At 41.0% G+C, this 19,724-nt stretch overlaps 1 protein-coding gene across 1 annotated transcript; it reads right to left on the reverse strand.

The window, feature by feature from the left end:
* On the reverse strand, window positions 1–19,463 carry LOC137594573 (uncharacterized). Its single transcript, XM_068314156.1, has 7 exons — window positions 19,139–19,463; window positions 15,543–15,867; window positions 14,501–14,661; window positions 10,931–11,104; window positions 2,538–2,582; window positions 289–411; window positions 1–69 (listed from the first exon to the last, which is right to left on the reverse strand). Exons 2-7 carry the CDS (start codon window positions 15,853–15,855, stop codon window positions 43–45), a joined length of 843 nt encoding a protein of 280 aa, XP_068170257.1. The 5' UTR covers window positions 15,856–15,867; window positions 19,139–19,463; the 3' UTR covers window positions 1–42.
* Between the last annotated feature and the right edge of the window lie 261 nt (window positions 19,464–19,724).

Genomic DNA, 19,724 nt, shown 5'->3' on the forward strand with positions numbered 1-19,724 from the left:
CTGGGATGGATGGATGGATGGATGGATGGATGGATGGATGCATCATGTTAAACTTACGGTGATGAAATCCTGTCATTTGAAAAACAAGAAAAGAACAGATATTTACAACTTTTATTTGCTGTTGTGTACCTCTCATCATGACATCATTTTAAGAGATACTAGGTGACAGCATGTAGCCTCCCTCTGATCATGTGACTGAGTCACCTATATGTATATATAGTAGTAGATAGTTCTATAGGTCTTATATATAAATTACACTACATAAATACTGTGTAAGTGTTTAACTACCTTCTTCACCACCAGGCTGGACTCCTGAGAAAGCAGCTGACGCTGAGCGCCTACGTTTCCCAGAGCCGAACTCCTCCACCAGTCCTTCTCCAGAGGGTCCAGCTGCACCCTGTGGAATAGAGACTGGGGGTAGGGATGGTAGTGGTGGTGGGGGAGGAGGGGAGTTCTGGATGTTAAAAAGCAGCTGATTGGCCAATGTCTTAGTAAATGTTATCAGCAGCTTAAACAGGTCCCCTGTCTCTGTCTCTCTCTCAGGACGTTCACAATATCATCAAACATGAATGAATGGAGCTCTACGGAGCTGAAGCCCAGAATTAAATGATGTGGGTTGAATCAATCTGTCAGTAGAGGAGTTTTTTTTCTGCTTCAGCTGTTGTGAAATACTTCACTTGGTTATTTAAGTAATAGCATTGTTTGTTCACTCTATTAAAACAGGGTTATAGTACTCATATGAACCAGGTCTACAGGAACAACTTCTGAATGAACTAGATCTACAGGAACCTGATCTGCAGGAACCAGGTCCGCATGAACCAGATCTACAGGAACCAGATCTACGTCAGGCTGTCAGAGATGATGATCCTCATGATCATTTAAAGATTGATGAGGATTCATGTGAACCATCTGTAGACTCTGATAGACCGACCAGTCAGCAGTCATTAGATAGCAGTTTAAGGACTGAATCACCATCCTTGTAAGAAAAATGAAAAAAGGATTGTTATGTTTTCTTTTTACTTCTCATGTATAATCAATATTATATTTACAGGAACTGTAAACAGGACTACATTTAGACCTTTTTGTCTTCAAGTAATTAATTTAGCCATTAAATTCCACTCATTCCACTCACAAATTTCCCCACTGTGGGACAAATAAAGCTTATCTTATCTTATCATTGAGGACTCGTTTATGAGCGTACTAGAGGAGAACTGTAGTTCTGTGAACCGGCTGCATGCAGAACTGCTGCAGGACTATAGTATTATAAATAAAGTATTCTGATTCTGATTGAATCCGACACACTGAATCTACATTTGGAGCCTTTGAGACGACATACTATGAAAATAGATTTTCCTTTCATGTATGTGCTAATATTTTTCCAACATTTACTGGTGTCCTTGTTGTCCTCCAGGAGTGACGGGGGCCTTTGTGCTGCAGGGCGGAGTCCCCAGGCCATTAGTGGTGTTTATTGGCTGGCAGGGTGCTGTGAAGCACCAGCAGGCCTTTAATCAGAGGCCTGCCAGGCCGTCCTCACTGTTTACCTGATACCTCCGTGATAATTATGGAGCCAGTAGCCCTCACAGAGGGGGGCCGTCCTTCAGACTGACAAGAGCCACAGAGCTGAGAGGACGCCAAACACGCTCCAGAGGGGCGGCGGCGTGTGGCCGCTTCACGCGGCGTCAAATTGTCATCAGAGGTTACACTGAAGACGACACTTAGAATGTTTTATATCGGCTGTTGTGTCTGTTCAACTCCTTTATTACTTCAGAGAAATACAGTAACTATAGAGGCTTAAAATTATAAGGTTAAATTTAGATGGGTAAATGTAGACAATTAAAGAGAACAGGTTAAATATAGTAGGTTCAATATCGAAGAATAAAAATATTAGGTTAACTATAGAATCCACACAGCCATGGGGAAAACATACAAACGCCACAGAGTAAGGAGCTGAACCTTATTGCTGTGACAGGGCTACCCACTATGCTAAAGTGCTAACCTATAATTTTTTAACTCTTATCAAATGTATTTTCTATTCTGTTCATATTTTTCCCCTTTGATGATCAGGAGAAGAATATTTGTAACATGACACGTATGTACGTGCATGCAAACAGAACAAGGGTGGAATAATGGCTGATTCTGAAAAATGTTACAGTCACTGGTTTCAGCTTGTTCTCTGGTTTCTGGAGCTCATAGTCTGACTATTTCCTGTAGAACTCAAATAATTAATCTATTGCGCTTCATCCGATTATTCAATAATCAATGTTAAAAGAACCATGTGACATTTCAGCTTCAGTCTGAACCCGGATTCTCCTGTTGGTTCGAGTCAGAGGCTTCACAACCAATGATACACCAGCGCTATGTCCTATCTTGACAGTGGTGATTATAGGTATGTGGGACACACACACACACACACACACACACACACACACACACACACACACACACACACACACACACACACACACACACACACACACACACACACACACACACACACACACACACACACACACACACTGGCGCTGAAAGGAACTCACCATGACAGAGGAAGCTGTGACACTGGTTCTGTCATCATCCTCACTCTGCAACAGAAAAAAACCCCAATCAACAATAAGAACAAACACAAATACATCTGTCTTATTAGTCTGGCTGCCATCATGGAAATCTGGCAACTTCAGTAAATAAATGTAAAAGTCCTGAATGGTAGCTCTTTAATTAATAATCAATTTACTGAAGTTTGGTGAGATCATATTTTAGAGGTAAAGACGACGTGAAACTAAACTCTGGTTCCTCCTCAACACACGGTTACGACCTTCCGTCACAGTTAAGCTGTTTACAACAAACAAACAAACAAGCAGACAAACAAACAAACAAACAAACAAGCAAACAAACAAACAAACAAACAAGCACAGGAGGATACATCCCAAGTTAACAAGATTAAACAAAAACATAGCGTCTTTACTGCAGTATGAGAATCTGACATTTATACCCAGTACATAGAATATTAATAATTTTTGGTTTCATTATTAGTACAATAAACATATATATTAAAAACTACATTGAGAGAACTTAAATGTACATATAAATAGAATATAAACAGAACTTAATATAAACATAAATATATAAAATATAAATATATAAAATAACAGACTATAAATAAAGAATTTAAGTGGATATGAGTAAAAAAAATAGTGAACAAACAGCAAATAAACATAAAAGAACATACAGTATTCTTAGTCTGTTCTGCTTTGTCATCAAACTTCTATTTAATAATCCAATTAATGCATTTTTGTCTTTACTGTAAATATTCATGTCATTGTATGCTGTGATACTTTTTGAGACTCCTTATCTGCTCAGCATTCTGGTTTCTGATATATAATTTTCTTTTGATATTCAGGTTTATTTTGAAATACTGAAGATTTTCCTTAAAATTTTGCAATGCTTTTCAGTAACGATTTTGACTTGCTGATATTTCCTGCTTCTCTGCCTCGGCAGCTCAGCCTCTGATCTAGGTATCTTAATAAAATCAGATCAGCTGGAATCGATGTTTCCTTCTGATCAGAAGGTTTGGGAACAGGAGATGCATTAATTATCATCTCAGGGATTATTTAGGCCAGAAATGGATTTGTTGTGTAATTGTGTGCAGAGCAAGTAATTATATAAGATCCTGCAGACTGAGAGTGAACCTCCCCAAAGGAGCAGTAAAGGAGAAAATCTAACGAATCCATTAAATCACTAAAAAGTCAGTTATGACTCTCAAAGGCTCAGTAAAACACACTTCAGAGAGGACGATTCACTTTCATCCATCCGATGTCTTTCTTTAGCAGTGGACTGGAGGTCCTTTCTCAACTTGTTAATGAGCTCCATTCAATTACCTGATTTCTTCCTTCATTTCTTGCACATGAATAAATTGTCTCATGTTTTCTTTTGAGCTATTGTCTCTGATTCCAGCATTTTGAAATCTCTGTTAGCATCTTGTTATTTGTAACAAGCTGACATGCAGAAAAGTGAACATGTGATGCGTTTAGAGAAGAAATCTAAAACAGGTGTTAATATTCATCTTCTGGAGTCCCATCACCTCCGATCCCTCAGGTTATTCTCCCCTTTCTGACATCGGAGGTCCACATTTTTTACTTTGCGGCTTAATGCTATAAAATCCCAAATTTTACTCCTGTATCAAAATTGCAATGGGTAAATGAATGTTTATTTACTTATTTGAAAGAAAAAAATTGATTCAGAATGATATGATGTATGTTAAAATGGTCACCGATTTTTATTTAGTCTTATAGTCCTGAGTCAAATGGTTGCTTCAGTTTTAATTATAGTCACATGATCCTTTTTTAGTGTAGTCTGTGCATTTAATTCTTTTTGCATTAAAGATTACTGTATTTTATTCAGCCCTCATTAACATTTCAGTAAAAATGTAGTGAAACCAAAACCAATGTTTTGTGTCATTTCAGAAGAAGTGTGGTCTCCTCATTGAAGATAATAAATTATCTTCCTTGTGTCATTAAAGCTAGCCTTCACAACAAAGAATTACTCAGATTTAGAGTTTTAGGAGTGGCACAAGGCTCCGTCTGAGGACCCGTGTTCACTGTAAATTATTTCCGATTTGTGTGAGGGTGTGGAGATCTCTGTGTATGCAGATGACACCATCTTCTACACTAATGGGAAACATGCTGATCAATTTGCTGATTAACTGTCAAAAGTACCTCAGTGCTCTGTCTCACCTAAGAAAATTGTGACCAGGTATTTTGTTCCTTCCTGCGTTAAAGAAATGAACAAAACCCCCCACAAATATTCGTATGAAGACTATCTCAGTACACAAAAAAATCCACAGAAATGTAGTGGAAACGCCGAACAGTACACGCCACACCAGCAGACTGCGATATAATTTGATCCCATACAGCCATGGTAGCCAATCAGAAGTTGGAGTATGACATCATTACTGGCCTGTTGTATGTTGAGAAAGTTTTGATACCTTTGGTTTGGAGTGGTGCCTGGAGGAAGGGGAAAACTCACAAAAATATCAATTGGGAGTCACTGCAGTCCCGATGCTCGCTGTTTTGTCGGAGCAGTACCACTCTGGACGCAACAATGGGATTTCTCAATGCAAAGACAGCATCACCAGGGACACCATCATCACATCTCAATCCCTCAGAATCAATAAAGTCCAGTACTGTCTTATCAAAGTTTAAGGTGGCACAGACCTTATTGGTTTAGTATTTTTCAGTGCGTAACAGTCGTGTGTCAGAACATAGCATTTGGTTGGTAGAGGTCACCAGTGTTGAACCAAATGTTATGATGCAGAAATTTTGGTGACACACTTAAAAGCTGCAAGAATTAAGTACAGGATGTCTTTGTTGGAGATATTATATTTATTGTTGTTTCTTGTTTTCCAGATTCAAATTTGTGCATTTTACCGCAAACCTATAACATCTTAATCTGCTATAACCAGTAACTACAGCTGTTTTTGTACAACAGTGTCGATACTTGCATTAAACACGCTTCTCACTCTTAATGTGTTTGTTCCTATTTAAGCCGGACGTTGATGTGTAAACATTTAGAGATCCCGGTAAGTAAACTTAAAAGCATTCCTATTTTACCCACGTCTGCCTTTGTGCGGAATGCCTCATAAATAGACAGTATGTAAACAAGAATCATGGGTAATCATGAGTAAAACGCCACTCGATACAGGCCTGTTTCCACTGGCGTCTGCCCGGCACAGCAGGACCGACGTCCTGGTGCTATGATGGACGTTTGCTGCAGAGAGATGAGCGCTGCTGTGTTTGTGAGGAGGGAACATGAATCCCAGGAGAGAGGAAGACGAGGAGGAGGCTCTTCATCTCGTCTCATTAGTAATCTAACACACTGGTGTTCCTCTAAATGACTACAGTTTGCTGTGGAGGTGAAATACAGGTAAGAAAACACAGAAATGATAAAGGCAGTATTCAATGTTTGAAATGATAATATTTGGACAACTTATTAAAACCGGATCTATTATTGATCACTTTCATAGGTTGTCTCTAAATGTTCCAGCAGGTTTATTTACATTGAGAAACGAGTGAAAGTCTTTAGGTTTTCAATGCAGAGGTTATATTTTCATTGTGTTTGTTTGTGAGCAAGGTGACAGAAAAATGTTCAGCATCTATACAAATGTGCCGAAGATTAGCAGTGTAAATGTTTAACATGCTTTGGATCAGGAACGATGCACTAATTCACAAAATCACCTACAAAACCATCTCTAAAAAAACAAATTTGGACCTGCCCCTCTTTGGGTCCATGTTGCTTAGCATAAAAACGTGATTAAAAGTGGCCCTCAGTGTGAAGACTTAACCGGGGAGCTGAAAAAATACAAAAACGTCTCTATATATCATGGAAGAGGTCGTCGCCCACAGCGGGACATTTAAACCAATGCAATCTGGAACCCTCCACTCAGAGCGACCTCACCGTCTCCCCCTCGCCCTCACCCTCACCCCTCCATCCTGCAGCCTTTCACAGCTCCATAAGGAGGCAACAACATAATAAAATCAACTCATTCTGCGATGAGGGGGCGTGAATGGGCTCCCGTTTACGCCGGAACAAAGCGTCTGTCCGTTAGCATAATAAAAGCCTTTCCCAGACACTTCCACTCCTCCGTCTATTCATCCTGTCAAAACATGGCCGCCCTTCTCTCTCTCACCCGGCCCTCCTCCCCCACAGATCCTCTGACAGCTACAGAGGCGGGAGTATCTCCTCCCGCCTCTCATCACCATTTAGGAGAGGCCCTTTTGTTTGCCAATTGCTCGTCCTAATTGGTGGCGTTTACAATCCGCTCCGTCAGACGGTGAAATCCTGCAGTGGGCGATCAGTTAGAAGAGATGGGTGAAAAGAGAGAGGGGTGAGGGTTGGAGGGGGAGTTTAAAAGGCCCATCGAGGAAAGAGGAGACGCAGGATTAAAAAGAGGAGAAGACGGTGAATGACGGCAACTTTGTCTGTTGACATTTTCATTCCGGTTAAATTAACCTTTTAGAGCTCAAATGTCTGCAGTTGTTGATTTTCTCTTTGTCACTTTTTCTTCATGATAAAAGACAGAATTAATAGAAATCCTTGTAATTTTTCATTCTGCCCCCCCCCCCCCCAAAAAGAAAAACATGTCATGTTAACTTTATCAGCAGCCTCCGAAGTTCCTTCATCAAATAAATGAAGCTGTTTTCATCAGGATCATTAGAAGAGTTCAGAAAAAGGATGATTAAAGTAAAAAGATGACGATCCCCGAGGGTTTGTTCATGCACAGCTAGAATCTAAACCGCTGAAGGAAAACGGTTGTGTTCATGAGCCTGATGAATGTAGTCTACATTTAGACGATGTGGTCCTGTTCACACCCGCTTCTAATCTCCAATCAATCAAGCCAAAACCTGACAAATGGCAATCCGAATGTGCCGCTCAATCAGTCACACTCAATGGATTCACAAAAGTGGCTGGACTCTAAAGGACTAAAACATTCCAAGATCAGTAGAATAGGATCATGGTGGTGCTTCAGCAAGTCTACCTCAGAGGAACGTCAAGAACCTGAAAAGAACCTGGAAAAGAAATAGAACCGGAGCCTGACATTCAGATGTCCGACTGAAAAAATGGTGCTCTGAAACACTTTTCCATACGTTTGTGTTTCCATCGTCCTGAAGCTTCAACAGGTAAACCTGAGGTTCACCTGGGGTTTCCCACCTTGATTCCCACCTTAGGACGCACTCCACCACTCCGGGTTTAGGGAATTCCTTGTTTCTCATCAGGAAAATTGAGACTGATGATGACATGCTACGTCGACCAATGGCGACGGTTTATTTTTATGATACTCATTAGTATGTTAAGTGTAGAACTCTGTGAAGAACTCATGATAAGTGTTTAAAAGTGTACATTAGAATAAATAACTCTTATAAAACCTTTAGAGGCTAAGCTACCCTTGAAGCCACTGAGGTTTCCACCGCTCTTGAGTAGTTGACGCGTTGACGCGCTTCCTCAATCACCATTCGACATGCAAACCTTTTGCATGAATGTTCTGTTTCATTTCCATTTAACTTGTCCTATAGTTTACTACATAACATCTCAATGTTTGGCATTTCACAGTCACAATGCGCTATCAATGGTCAAAAAACTATTTAAGCTTCCAGGCGGAAAGACCTCATCCGGCCAACAATTGGCCTTTATTTATACCTTGTGACCAATTATCCACAGGAGACCCAAAGCATCATTTGTTTCCTACAAAACCTGTTAGTAATGCATCTCTTTTGGTACACGGCATAAATAACGCTGAACACACATAATTACAGGATGTTGTATCAGTTAAGTGTCTTCAGTTAATTGAGAGTCATTTACATAGAAAACACCTCCAGCCATAAATGATTTATTATGATGATGAGGCAGGAACCCAGAGGGCAGGACTTCCCCTTTAATTGCACTCCTCTAATCAAACAGCCTCGCGTCTCGACTCGCCGAATCCGTCTGAAAATTTAATGTTCCTAAAGCGTCCAGTGAGACGAAGAGAAACATATTAAAGACTGATGGAGTCCGCTTCACTGACGCATGACGAAGTTTCATTACTGAACACTCCTTCGTCCCACCGCCCCTGAAGGTGGAGCTCAGCTTTAGTTATAGGATTAGGAATTTCTTAAGAGGATATTATATCACACACCTGATGGATCTGTGTGTGTGTGTGTGAGTGATTTATATTCACAGCATTGATGTTGTTTCACTGCTGAACATGGTTGTTTTCTCTTAAGTCTCCTGATGAGTTTATGAGTTTTCTTAACTTGAGCTCATCATCATCATCATCATCATCATCATCATCATCATCATCATCATCATCATCATCACCATCATCACCATCATCATCATCATCATATTTCACTGAACTCAAGGTTTTAGGTTAGCAGGTGAAAAGGAAGGAGAAATAGTTACTGCAGATTTGTACTTTGGTAAAATATGACAGATCAGTCAAGCAGACTGCTGGCTGGTGGTTGGTTTGTTGGTCAGTCATTCTGCTGGTTTTTTTGTATGCTGGCTGGATAAACTGAATATGAGGATAAACTGAATATGATGAACTGTTGCTAAGGGGTTGGTGCTGAGTTTTGTATGTGGTAAATCCATTTAATGTTGGTGCAGATCCGGACAACGATTCAGTTCCAGGAATTTAAAGAAGGCATCTCGAGAAAATCTACCAAAGGAAATAAAAATTAAAAGGGATCTTATGGTCTAATGTGTGGTTAAATAAAAATCCAGATCTAATGTGAATATTCTGAACAGGATATATTCTCAGGAATATGTTTGCTTTTTCAAATTTTCCCAAATGACACAAAAATGACTGGACTAACTTTAGTCGTGAGGAGGGATATTAAATTCATAGATAAATTCATAGATTATAGATTACAAAAACAAAAAATTTTCAAACTTCCAGAGGAAGTGAGGATGATTTAATGGCTGTCTCTATCCTCTCGTATTTTTTTCATGAAACACCAAACACCAGAAACGTATTTTTAAAACATATTTTTCAGTTTGTAGAAAAACTTGTCAAAAAGATTCTGTGTGACTGAAATGTGAGAAAATTTATATTAATTTTGAAATCATTGAGGTAAAAAAAAAAATCATTATTAAATTTTGATTTACTTGATTCAAGTATGTTTTCATTTATACTTCATGGTATATTATTTTAATATATTTAATGGTGACTTCACCGTTGCTGCATTCATCTCATTATGGTTTCCATCCATTGATTCTTTGGACCAACCTGAATGAGAGGTGAATAATGTTTGATTTTCAAACTTTTGGACATTCTTTAGATCGAAGCTTTCCATAGGTGTTTGGCCACACCTCCTCTTCATGTAATGAAATCTTGAGCACATTAACATATTAATTGACATTTTCCAATCGTCATGTTTTGCTGATGGATGCATTGAAACCACGCTTTCAGTCGGAGCAGAGATTTAATGAGGGCGGAGGACGATAACGCTTTGAGTCTTCGTCTCGGGCTTTTTGAACAGAAAGCTCTTATCTCACCCAGGGAACCCCGGTTTATGTAATCTGCCCTCTCATTCACGGCCGCCGCTGTGTGATTGTTTGAGAAATGAAAAAGTCATTTTGGAGCGAGCAGCGCTCTGAAAGGGCCGCCTGTTCGACAGCACGGCCCCCGTTGTCGAAGCTTTGTGGGGGTTGCCGGAGGTCAAGGGAATTATGATTACGCCGCAGCCTTGGTGCTCGTTCTCCGGGCTCCATGTTCCCCTCAGTGACCCCTCCATGAAGAAAGCCTATCTGGCTGATGAGGGAACTGGATAGCTGTGCAGGAACACGAATGTGTTGTTAAGAGGGGAGTATCGCTTCAGGAGGTTCATCTCGACAAGATGGAGGTCAGACCCTCGCAGATTCTTGACGGCGCGTCTCAGAATCAGCATGAATGTAGTTTCTCACCTAAGATTGTGTCACACAGTTGAGCAGCAGGCTGAATGAACGACACGGGCGAGAAACAAGAACGCCCAACATCCAAGGCTACCAACAGAACCTGCTTCACAAGCCGGTGGTTCTGTTATGTGACATCACTAACCCCAGGGTTAAACATAAATCAGACTGTTGCCACTGCTAACTTTAGCTCAGCGTGTTTCTACATCTGTTTAGTGATCACTGCCTGAGAGGTTTTATTTGGTTGGAACATGGCGAAGAGATGACATGTGATACATGTTTGTTGATTTTTTAAATAATAAAAGCCTTCCTGATTATATTAATAATGTGCTGGATCTAAAATAATTCCAGTAATCATGATGGGACAGTAACATACAGCGGTGTGTCATCAGCATAAAAGAATGACAATGATTGCTATGAAAGTGTTATTTCTTATAAAAAACCTTCTTAAATGGATGAGACAGAAAGAAGAAGGTGAAGATGAAGATGTGATCTGTCCACTCACCATCCTGTAGGTGGTCGGGTCGCTGGATATCGATAAAGAGTCGCTCCTCAGAGACAGGAGGTCGGAGCAGGTCGCATCTCCTCCTCCATCACTGATGGAGCTCAGACTGGGATCCGTGGGGCTCAGTGGGATCCCCAGAACCGCTGGTTTCTGTGGTTCTACTGGTTCTGGAAACTGGAAAACACACAAGGGAAAAGTGGAAAACCATGCCTTGATAATGTGTGAAAGCATCTCAGACATCTCCAGACTTAACCTTACATCAGGAGACTCACTGTTACCTGGAGATGAACAAACATCCCACCAGGAGCAGTGATAATCCAACAACACAAACAACACAAACCACCAGAATCGCTTCCAATCCTCACTCCTGTCCCTCAAACAGATCCGAGGTGCTGCTGGATTAGCATATGAGAGAGTGTTTACAGCTCAACAAAATGTCCGTCCGCCTCCCTGAAAGCGGCGTTCGTCTTCATGTGAGCTGTGCTGGTGGCTGCCTCGGCCTGTTGACTACAATTAGGCCCGGTTGGCAGCAAACATCAGCAGAAGCAGTTTAACATCTCAGAGCTGTGATTGTCCTTTAACTGTTTAGGACTGGAGTCCCAGGAGAGCTAATTACGTCTCTGAGCTGCTATTGTCCTATAACAACCACAATGTTACCGGCCCAGACACACACACACACACACACACACACACACACACACACACACACACATACAGACACACTGGAACAGGTCTGATGAAACATGTCACACCCATCATTTTGATTTCAGCTAATTGTTCAAAGTGCTACATCAGTTTTACTGTAAATAATAATGACACTACTTAGCATTTCAAAAAAGGTTCCTGCTCGGCTTTAGATTCAGATGTTGTCGTCACACCCAGGCCGCAGGTTCAAGCTGCTCTCATAACGACGGCAATGTTGGGGGTTTCAGTGATGTCAGAGGTTTGGGTTCGGTGAGTGATGCAGTGAAGGGCAACTAATATTGATGATTAGAAACACTTTAATATTAAAGTTTTTGTAGCTTTAAATAAATAACTTGAAATAAATATTTGAATTCTATTTGTTGTTTTCATGTGTATCTTTAATTTTAGTGTGGATTTTTTTTCAAAGTAAACAATACGTCAATGTCAATAAACAACTATTTGCGAATGTTGACTGATGATATGAACGTTTGTGTTGACTCTGTCTCCTGATTGGTCCACATTTTTTTGACAATGATGTCACCTTGTTAGAATATTTTCTGTATTTTTCTCTTCATTTCCTGTTTTTGTTTAAATGTATCGAAGAATAAAATTCATCGATGCTGAGTTAAACAATAAAAATATAATCTGTCTGTTTCTATTGTAGAACGGTGAAAAGTAGCTGAATGTAAGCAGCAGCGTCCGTCATGTTAATTACACGTAACAGCTATTAATCGGGTTAGCTTTACACGCTATACAAGTGTACATGTTTGTCTTTATGTAAGGATTCATGTAAACAAAGAGTCGGCTGTCTTACTGCTGTTTGCAATTTAATCAGCGACCTCATCACTGCCATGAGGGACCGGCAACATGAGGATGATGATAAAACATCCTCGTTTGATGCACGTTTAATGAGCAGGTTCATGATCCCTGCCGGATGCACAGCGAGGCCCTGAGCAGGAAATGATGCGTTTGGGATCCTGCTGACGTGTGTTGGGGTCTGACTGTCAGAACGAGAACAGACCCCAGCTCAGCATGACAGCAGGGCTCTAATTGGTGCAGCTGACTGTCATCGTGAGCATCATCAAAGTGTCCCATCGCCACGACGATGAGAACATACGTTAAACACGCTGAAGGAAGACAAGATGACAACAGTACTACACAACTAGGATTTAGCTAACTGTACAGCAGGCTAAGACTAAAAGCTGAAACAAATATGAAAATAATGAATTCCTCATTAAAGTTTAATGATTATATGAATTTAACAAGTGATGTTAACCGAGACAGCACTCATTAGTTCTATCTAAAAATGTGTGCTTTTATTGCAGTCAGACAGTGGATTGCATTGGACCACACATATTTGCAGCGACAGCCAATCACCTGCCAGATTCTCCTTTTTGTCGGCATGAGGGGCAGCAGATGATGGAGGGTTAACCCCGATAAGGTGCTGAAGGAACCCGCCTCACCCTCTCCTCCCCGCTTCCATGCAGCGGTGAGCGTGTCCTCCAGTGAACACTCGGCCTGTAAATTGTTTATCAGACGCTAACGCAGGAGCCTAATCCTATTTGCATTCATATTAGTTCCCCTATCAGCGTCTGAGGGAAGGACGCATTCCAATTCTTCTGAGGGGTAAATAACTTTATGCATGATATCAGTATCTCCATAACTCACATCAGTAAAGTCAATTTGGTTTAAGTGCTCCTCCGCCGCGTGCCGCAGAGGGTCTGAGGAAACCTATTTTGCGGGGGTTCGGATCATTGAGCGTGAGCACAGGAGGGCGAGAAATGGGATCTACCAGAGAAAGTCAGGTTTAAACCCTCGGAGGAGGATTTCAAGACAGGGATGGGCCTCAGCCGAGTCTCTGAAGACCCGAAGAAGAACCCGATGATGAAGACCTGCAGAAGAACCATGAGGATGATTTTACTGCTTTTACTGTTTTATTTCTGCATTTTCTTCTAACTGGCTGCCACAACATCCTGTCAAAACGCTTGTTTCTGATTGGTTCATCCAACAAGCAACGTGATTGCTCATCATCCAACCAGAAATGCTTAATTTAGGATAGAGGCCTTAGCTGACTTTTGATTGGTTGCTAAAAAATCTGACTGCTCTCTACCAGCAATAGCTTTACGGTCTAGTTAGGCATGAAAACATGTCACTAATATAAATGAATCAGAGAAAAGCAGCAATATTATTGATTATCATCAATCAATAATCAGCAGCTTTACTAATTTTTACCAATTTTTTTGATAATTTGTGTTAATCCTGTTTACTCACAAGTAATATAGAGTCACTTCTAATTCAAATAATCCATGATTGTCATTACGTGTAAAAAATAATGACATGAGCTGTAGTCATTTATTAGAAAATGTGGCATTAAAGCAAAAACTGACTGTAAAAGAAGCAAAAGCAGGATGTGTGTGATGAAAGCAGGCGAGATGATTTCTCCTCATCATTCAAAAACATAATGTATATGAATATTTAAAATAGTTCACGCCGAACAAGAGTATTATTGAAAGCACTGGACGTCTTAAATCCATGATGTGACGCATGGAAACGAGGCCTGAATGCATAATTACAGCAATAATCCACAAGCCCTGAGTAAAGTATGAAAATAAGAGAAATGGGGAGGTTTTGAACAAACAGGAAGAAGATTGATGAAGAAAAGCTGTCAGGACGGCAGCGTTTTAAACCTGATCAGAGGAATCGTTTAAACAAAGAACAAACGCAGCAAATATGGAGAAGAAAGTTCCACCTGAACACAAAAGCTTTGAGGAAGACAAGACATTTGGCACCGCCGGCGTTAAAGTGGAGCGGTTGAAGTCCATGAATATAGATGAGATGCTCATGTGCAAATTATTTCCCATCAGGCTTTTCTTTCTGTGCACTCACCTCCTCTGCCTGTGTGATTAGCAGGGCTGGGACTCTTCCAGCTGACTCCACAACCTCATCTGGGACAATACAAAACAGCTTCTGGTCCTGGTCCTGGTCCTGGTCCAGGTCGAGGCCAGGGTGTCTGTGATGCCCGGTTTGGTCCTGATGCTGAGGCCAGACTGAACAGAGAATCAGACAACAGGTGATTTAATTGAAATAAAGATAGTCTCTGAAGGTGAAGCCACTGATACAAATCCCAATAAAAATTAAGGAATCCCTTGGCCCTTTGGGCCCCCCCAGAAACAAATCCATCAGTTTTTTTATTATCAGCAAAAATGTTGAACAATGTTCAATGCATGAAGAAACAGGGAATAAGATCAGCTGCATTGCAGGTATGTAATTAAATTCCCATCTGGTGGAGGAGGAAGGAAGGAAGGAAGGAAGGAGACAAGACAAAAAATAGGGCAAATTCTGGCATCATGAAATTCACAACTAAAAATCCAAGAACATCCAAAGAAGGACATTAAAATCAGATCTGCTGTAAGACAGGAATCTGTCTCATACCCTAAACACACTGGGGATAGAGATAGATGGGACACACAAAGGTGAAACCAGTATATAGTCAACAAGGTGGGAAGGAAACAGAAACAGGAACAGGAAACAGGTTAAACTCAGTTAAAAAATAAAACAGGAAATAAACAAAACCCAAATTCAGGATGCCTCACAATGTACCTGTCCCGCCATTTTGATAATATTGTTGAGAATGAAAAAGTTTGTTATCAATGAAAAATGATTTCTGGATCCATGCTTTTATCCTGACCATTATTTTTGCAAAAATCTGTCCACTTGATTTTGAACAAACTGTATCACTCATCAATGCGAGACAAGCTTACTCAGTTAGCTAAGTGTGATAGCTCTTGTAAGCCATCTAAATAAATAAGCTTTCATACCAAAGACAATGCTGTTTATCTTTACTACCTTTCCATCAAGAGCTTTACCCTCACATCCTGTCCTATGATCCACAACATTTGATCCTCACTTCTGTTTCGGCTCCACTCACCTTCGGAAACGTCAGATCCCTCATCTGAAAGAGTCTGCTCTAGTCTTTTCCCTTCCAGTGGATCCAGGTATGCTTCTGGAGAAAATTTTTGTTTAACTTCCTCTAGAGTGCAGTCTTTATCCTGAACATGAGCTTGGTCAGGACTAAAGGAAAAACTTAGTTGCCCTTGCTTTTGGTTGAGGCCCTCTAGACCCAAATGGCCCTGGAGTTCTCTGTCCAGGTTCAGGTCTCTGGAGGAGTCCTGTACTGCTTCAGTTTCAGAGTGTTGATGGTCATCGTTAGGAGAAAACACCAGGAAGTCTTCCTCCATCATCAGGGTTCAGTTCTGGAGACAAATAAAATATTTTGATCCACATTCTCAGACAAACACAATAAAGACTTAACATGACAGCATTTTTTTAACAAACAATTCAGCTGTGAATTAGGAAGTTAGGACAGAAATATGTGAATATCTATTAAATACATTGCTGACATGTTAGTTCGATGTTAACTCCCGTCAGGATTGTTCATCTGTCTTCTTATTTGGCCTAACTTAACATGCTAGCAAATTTAAATAAATTGTTAATATGATAAACATAATATGTTAAAAGTTTATATTATTATTATGTTGAAATTAGGCTTCACAACTTTTACAGGATGTTAGTATTGCTATTGTTCATCTAAATCTTCTGATTTAATTTATTTGGCTGAACTTATGTGAGCAAACCTATTAAAACAAAATTTTACATATGACAAACAAGACACCTGTTGAAAATCACCTTGTTAGCATGATGAAGTCAGCCTTTAATTCACAGCCCATTACTGTAGTTTATCAGTCTCCTGAAATGTCTTGTGGTCATAGTTGGTTACTTGGCTTTTCTAAAAATGCTAGCAAGCTAAAATAAATGACTAAATTTAATGAAAATATTTTAGGGTCTTAGTACAGTATTTCCATTGAGTGGAGGCCAGTAAATATTCCACTGTAACACCGTAAGCAGGTGAATCCTGATGTAAAGGCGTGTCTAAATTCACAGCCAGTGCTTAGCAGAGGAGTCCCATGGGTGGTAATTATGTCTGAGCACGGATAACAAAGAGTGCATTACATACTTAGATAATGACTATTAAAAGAATGTTTTCCAATTAATTAAACACACTGTCTTTAAGTAACCTCTGGACAGTAGCCTCCGGGCTAAACTAATCTACTAGCTACTGGGGAAACAAGCGACACTCCTTTCATGTGAGAATCTTCACAGAGGAGTCAGGACCATGGAGGATAGCGGCTGCAGCTGCCTGAATATTCAACTTTGTAAATGCAAATTGTTAACACAACTTCGTGATGTGATAAATAGGCTGTTCGGCGTCGTTTCCTGGTCGGGCCTTCTGGGGTCTCGACTTGGCGATGATGAAAGCCATCTGAGCTTTTTCAAGCTGTTTCTCCTTACTTCAGGAGGCGGGAGGAGAAGCCTCTGGAGAATCATTACCAGTGGAGGAGAATAGGAGGTGCACTCACCTCGCCTGCCATGGAGCACTTTAATGAAACATGCTTTAAAAAGCGTGAAAATGCCATCACTAATCTGCTCGACCCATCTGCAGAGGAGCGACTTAGAGCCGCATCACTCGCATCATTTCACCGTCAGTGCAGCGATGCTCATGATGCGCTTAGTGGCTCCTGAGGAGAACGTTCTGACATTACTCAGGCTTCATTACTCCACTCGATCAGCACCCCGGCCACACAGTCAGGAAAATAAGAAGCATCTTAATTACATGTTTACAGAATAAACTGTTTATCTACTTTACTCAACCAGTCTTTACACTGGTTTCTCAAGTGTGCATAAAGGCTAAAAGAATTTCTGCACCAGTGCAGTGTGCAAAGAAAATATGATATTCCTGCTTTCATTTGTGTGTTTGTTAACTTCTGTCTTAAGATGGAAGGACCTCTACTGTATTCCACAATGGACAAATCATCAACGTTGGCTTTAGAGAAAGCTGTTCACATTTCAGAATCATACCAACTCTCCCAGGGAGAATATCTTCTTCTTTTCCTTTCGGCTTTTCCCTTCAGGGGTCGCCACAGCGAATCAATTGCCTCCATCTAACCCTGTCTTCTGCATCCTCCTCTCTCACACCAACTACCTTCATGTCCTCTTTCACTACATCCATAAACCTCCTCTTTGGTCTTCCTCTAGGCCTCCTGCCTGGCAGTTCAAAACTCAGTATCCTTCTACCAATATATTCACTATCTCTCCTCTGGACATGTCCAAACCATCTCAGTCTGGCCTCTCTGACTTTATCTCCAAACCCTCTAACATGTGCTGTCCCTCTAATGTACTCATTCCTGATCCTATCCTTCCTGGTCACTCCCAGAGAGAACCTCAGCATCCCCATCTCTGCTGCCTCCAGCTCTGTCTCCTGTCTTTTCTTCAGTGACACTGTCTCTAGACCAAACAACATCGCTGGTCTCACCACAGTTTTGTACACCTTTCCTTTCATTTTAGCTGGAACTCTTCTATCACACATCACAACTGACACTTATCTCCACCCGTTCTTCACCTCTTTTCCACACTCTCCATTGCTCTGGACTGTTGACCCTAAGTACTTAAAATCCTCCACCTTCTTGATCTCTTCTCCCTGTAACCTCACTCTTCCACTTGGGTCCCTCTCATTCACACACATGTACTCTGTCTTACTGCGGCTAACCTTCATTCCTCTCCTTTCCAGGACAAACCTCCACCTCTCTATCTTCTCCTCCACCTGTTCCCTGGTATCACTGCAGATCAGAATGTCATCTGCAAACATCATAGTCCATGGAGATTCCTGTCTAACCTTGTCTGTCAGCCTGTCCATCACCATAGCGAACAAGAAGGGGCTCAGAGCTGATCCCTGATGCAGTCCCACCTCCACCTTGAACTCCTCTGTCACACCTACAGCACACCTCACCACTGTCTTACATTCCTCATACATGTCCTGCACCACTCTAACATACTTCTCTGGCGCTCCAGACTTCCTCATACAATACCACAGTTCCTCTCTGGACACCCTGTCGTAAGCTTTCTCCAGATCTACAAAAAAACAATGCAGCTCCCTCTGGCCTTCTCTGTACTTCTCTATCAACATCCTCAAAGCAAATACTGCATCTGTAGTACTCTTTTTTGGCATGAAACCGTACTGCTGCTCACAAATGTTCACTTCTGCCCTTAGTCTAGCTTCCACTACTCTTTCCGAAAGATTAGTGGAAGCTCTAACATGAAGCTAGACTAAGGGCAGAAGTGAGCAGAGTGGCATCCCTCTTAGCCAATGGGATGCCAGGAAGATACGTAATAGGTAATAGCCAATGGCAGAGCAGCTGTAAGAATGTTGCGTTAAGGAACCTGTGGGAGAGTCGAAATTTCTTTGTCAAACTTCATTATAGATTTGTCACTGAATATCCTGAAAACATTTTGATGTGATTTCATGGAGAGGTGAGAACAGGATTTATGTTAAGTTTTTTCAGTCTCTTTGACATCAATTTTCAATAAACGCTAATAATATTAGCCCACATTACCAATAATGACACACAACATCCTGGTGATGTGATAGAGCAGAGGCAAAGTTTGAGCAGCATCATACTTTATACTTACTTTTCTTTGGGCTCCAAAATGCATTATGGGTACTACAGTCTGAAAACCTCGGAGCATGTTAGTTTTGTAGAGATTTATTCTCTAGTTTGCAGAAACCAAAAGTGAGACTCGCTGGTCAGGCGCGTCGGACCAATTAAGCAACGGCAGTCAGCTCCAGCCTGAGGGTCTACAGCTCCTACCTGGAAACCAGGAGGTCCCACCTGTTCATCCAGGACACAGCAACGCCATCATCCAACAATAGGAGACAGATTTATGTTTGCTTTCATTCATACAGGGTGACTACACTTCTCCTGCTAGAAGGCAAGTCCTCCTTCAACCACAATGCTCCTCTAATTATAGGAGCTGCAAATCAGATTAGACTGCGGCTGTGTGAGCAGAGCTTAAACCCTGACCTCACCTTAACTCTGACGTAATAATGTCCTGCAGGTTTGTTTAGCCTGTAGGAGGTGCTACAAGTATCTTCAGTAATTTTACATTATTAAAATGTAAAAATACCTGAGCCCATACTTTAAAGAAAGTTGTGGATCTGCATCAACCTCTATGTCTCTGCCTGATCTTCAATATCCTGCTTTTTGTTTGGTGGAAT

The sequence above is a fragment of the Antennarius striatus genome, chromosome 4, assembly GCF_040054535.1.
Source record: "Antennarius striatus isolate MH-2024 chromosome 4, ASM4005453v1, whole genome shotgun sequence".
Taxonomy (NCBI): domain Eukaryota; kingdom Metazoa; phylum Chordata; class Actinopteri; order Lophiiformes; family Antennariidae; genus Antennarius; species Antennarius striatus.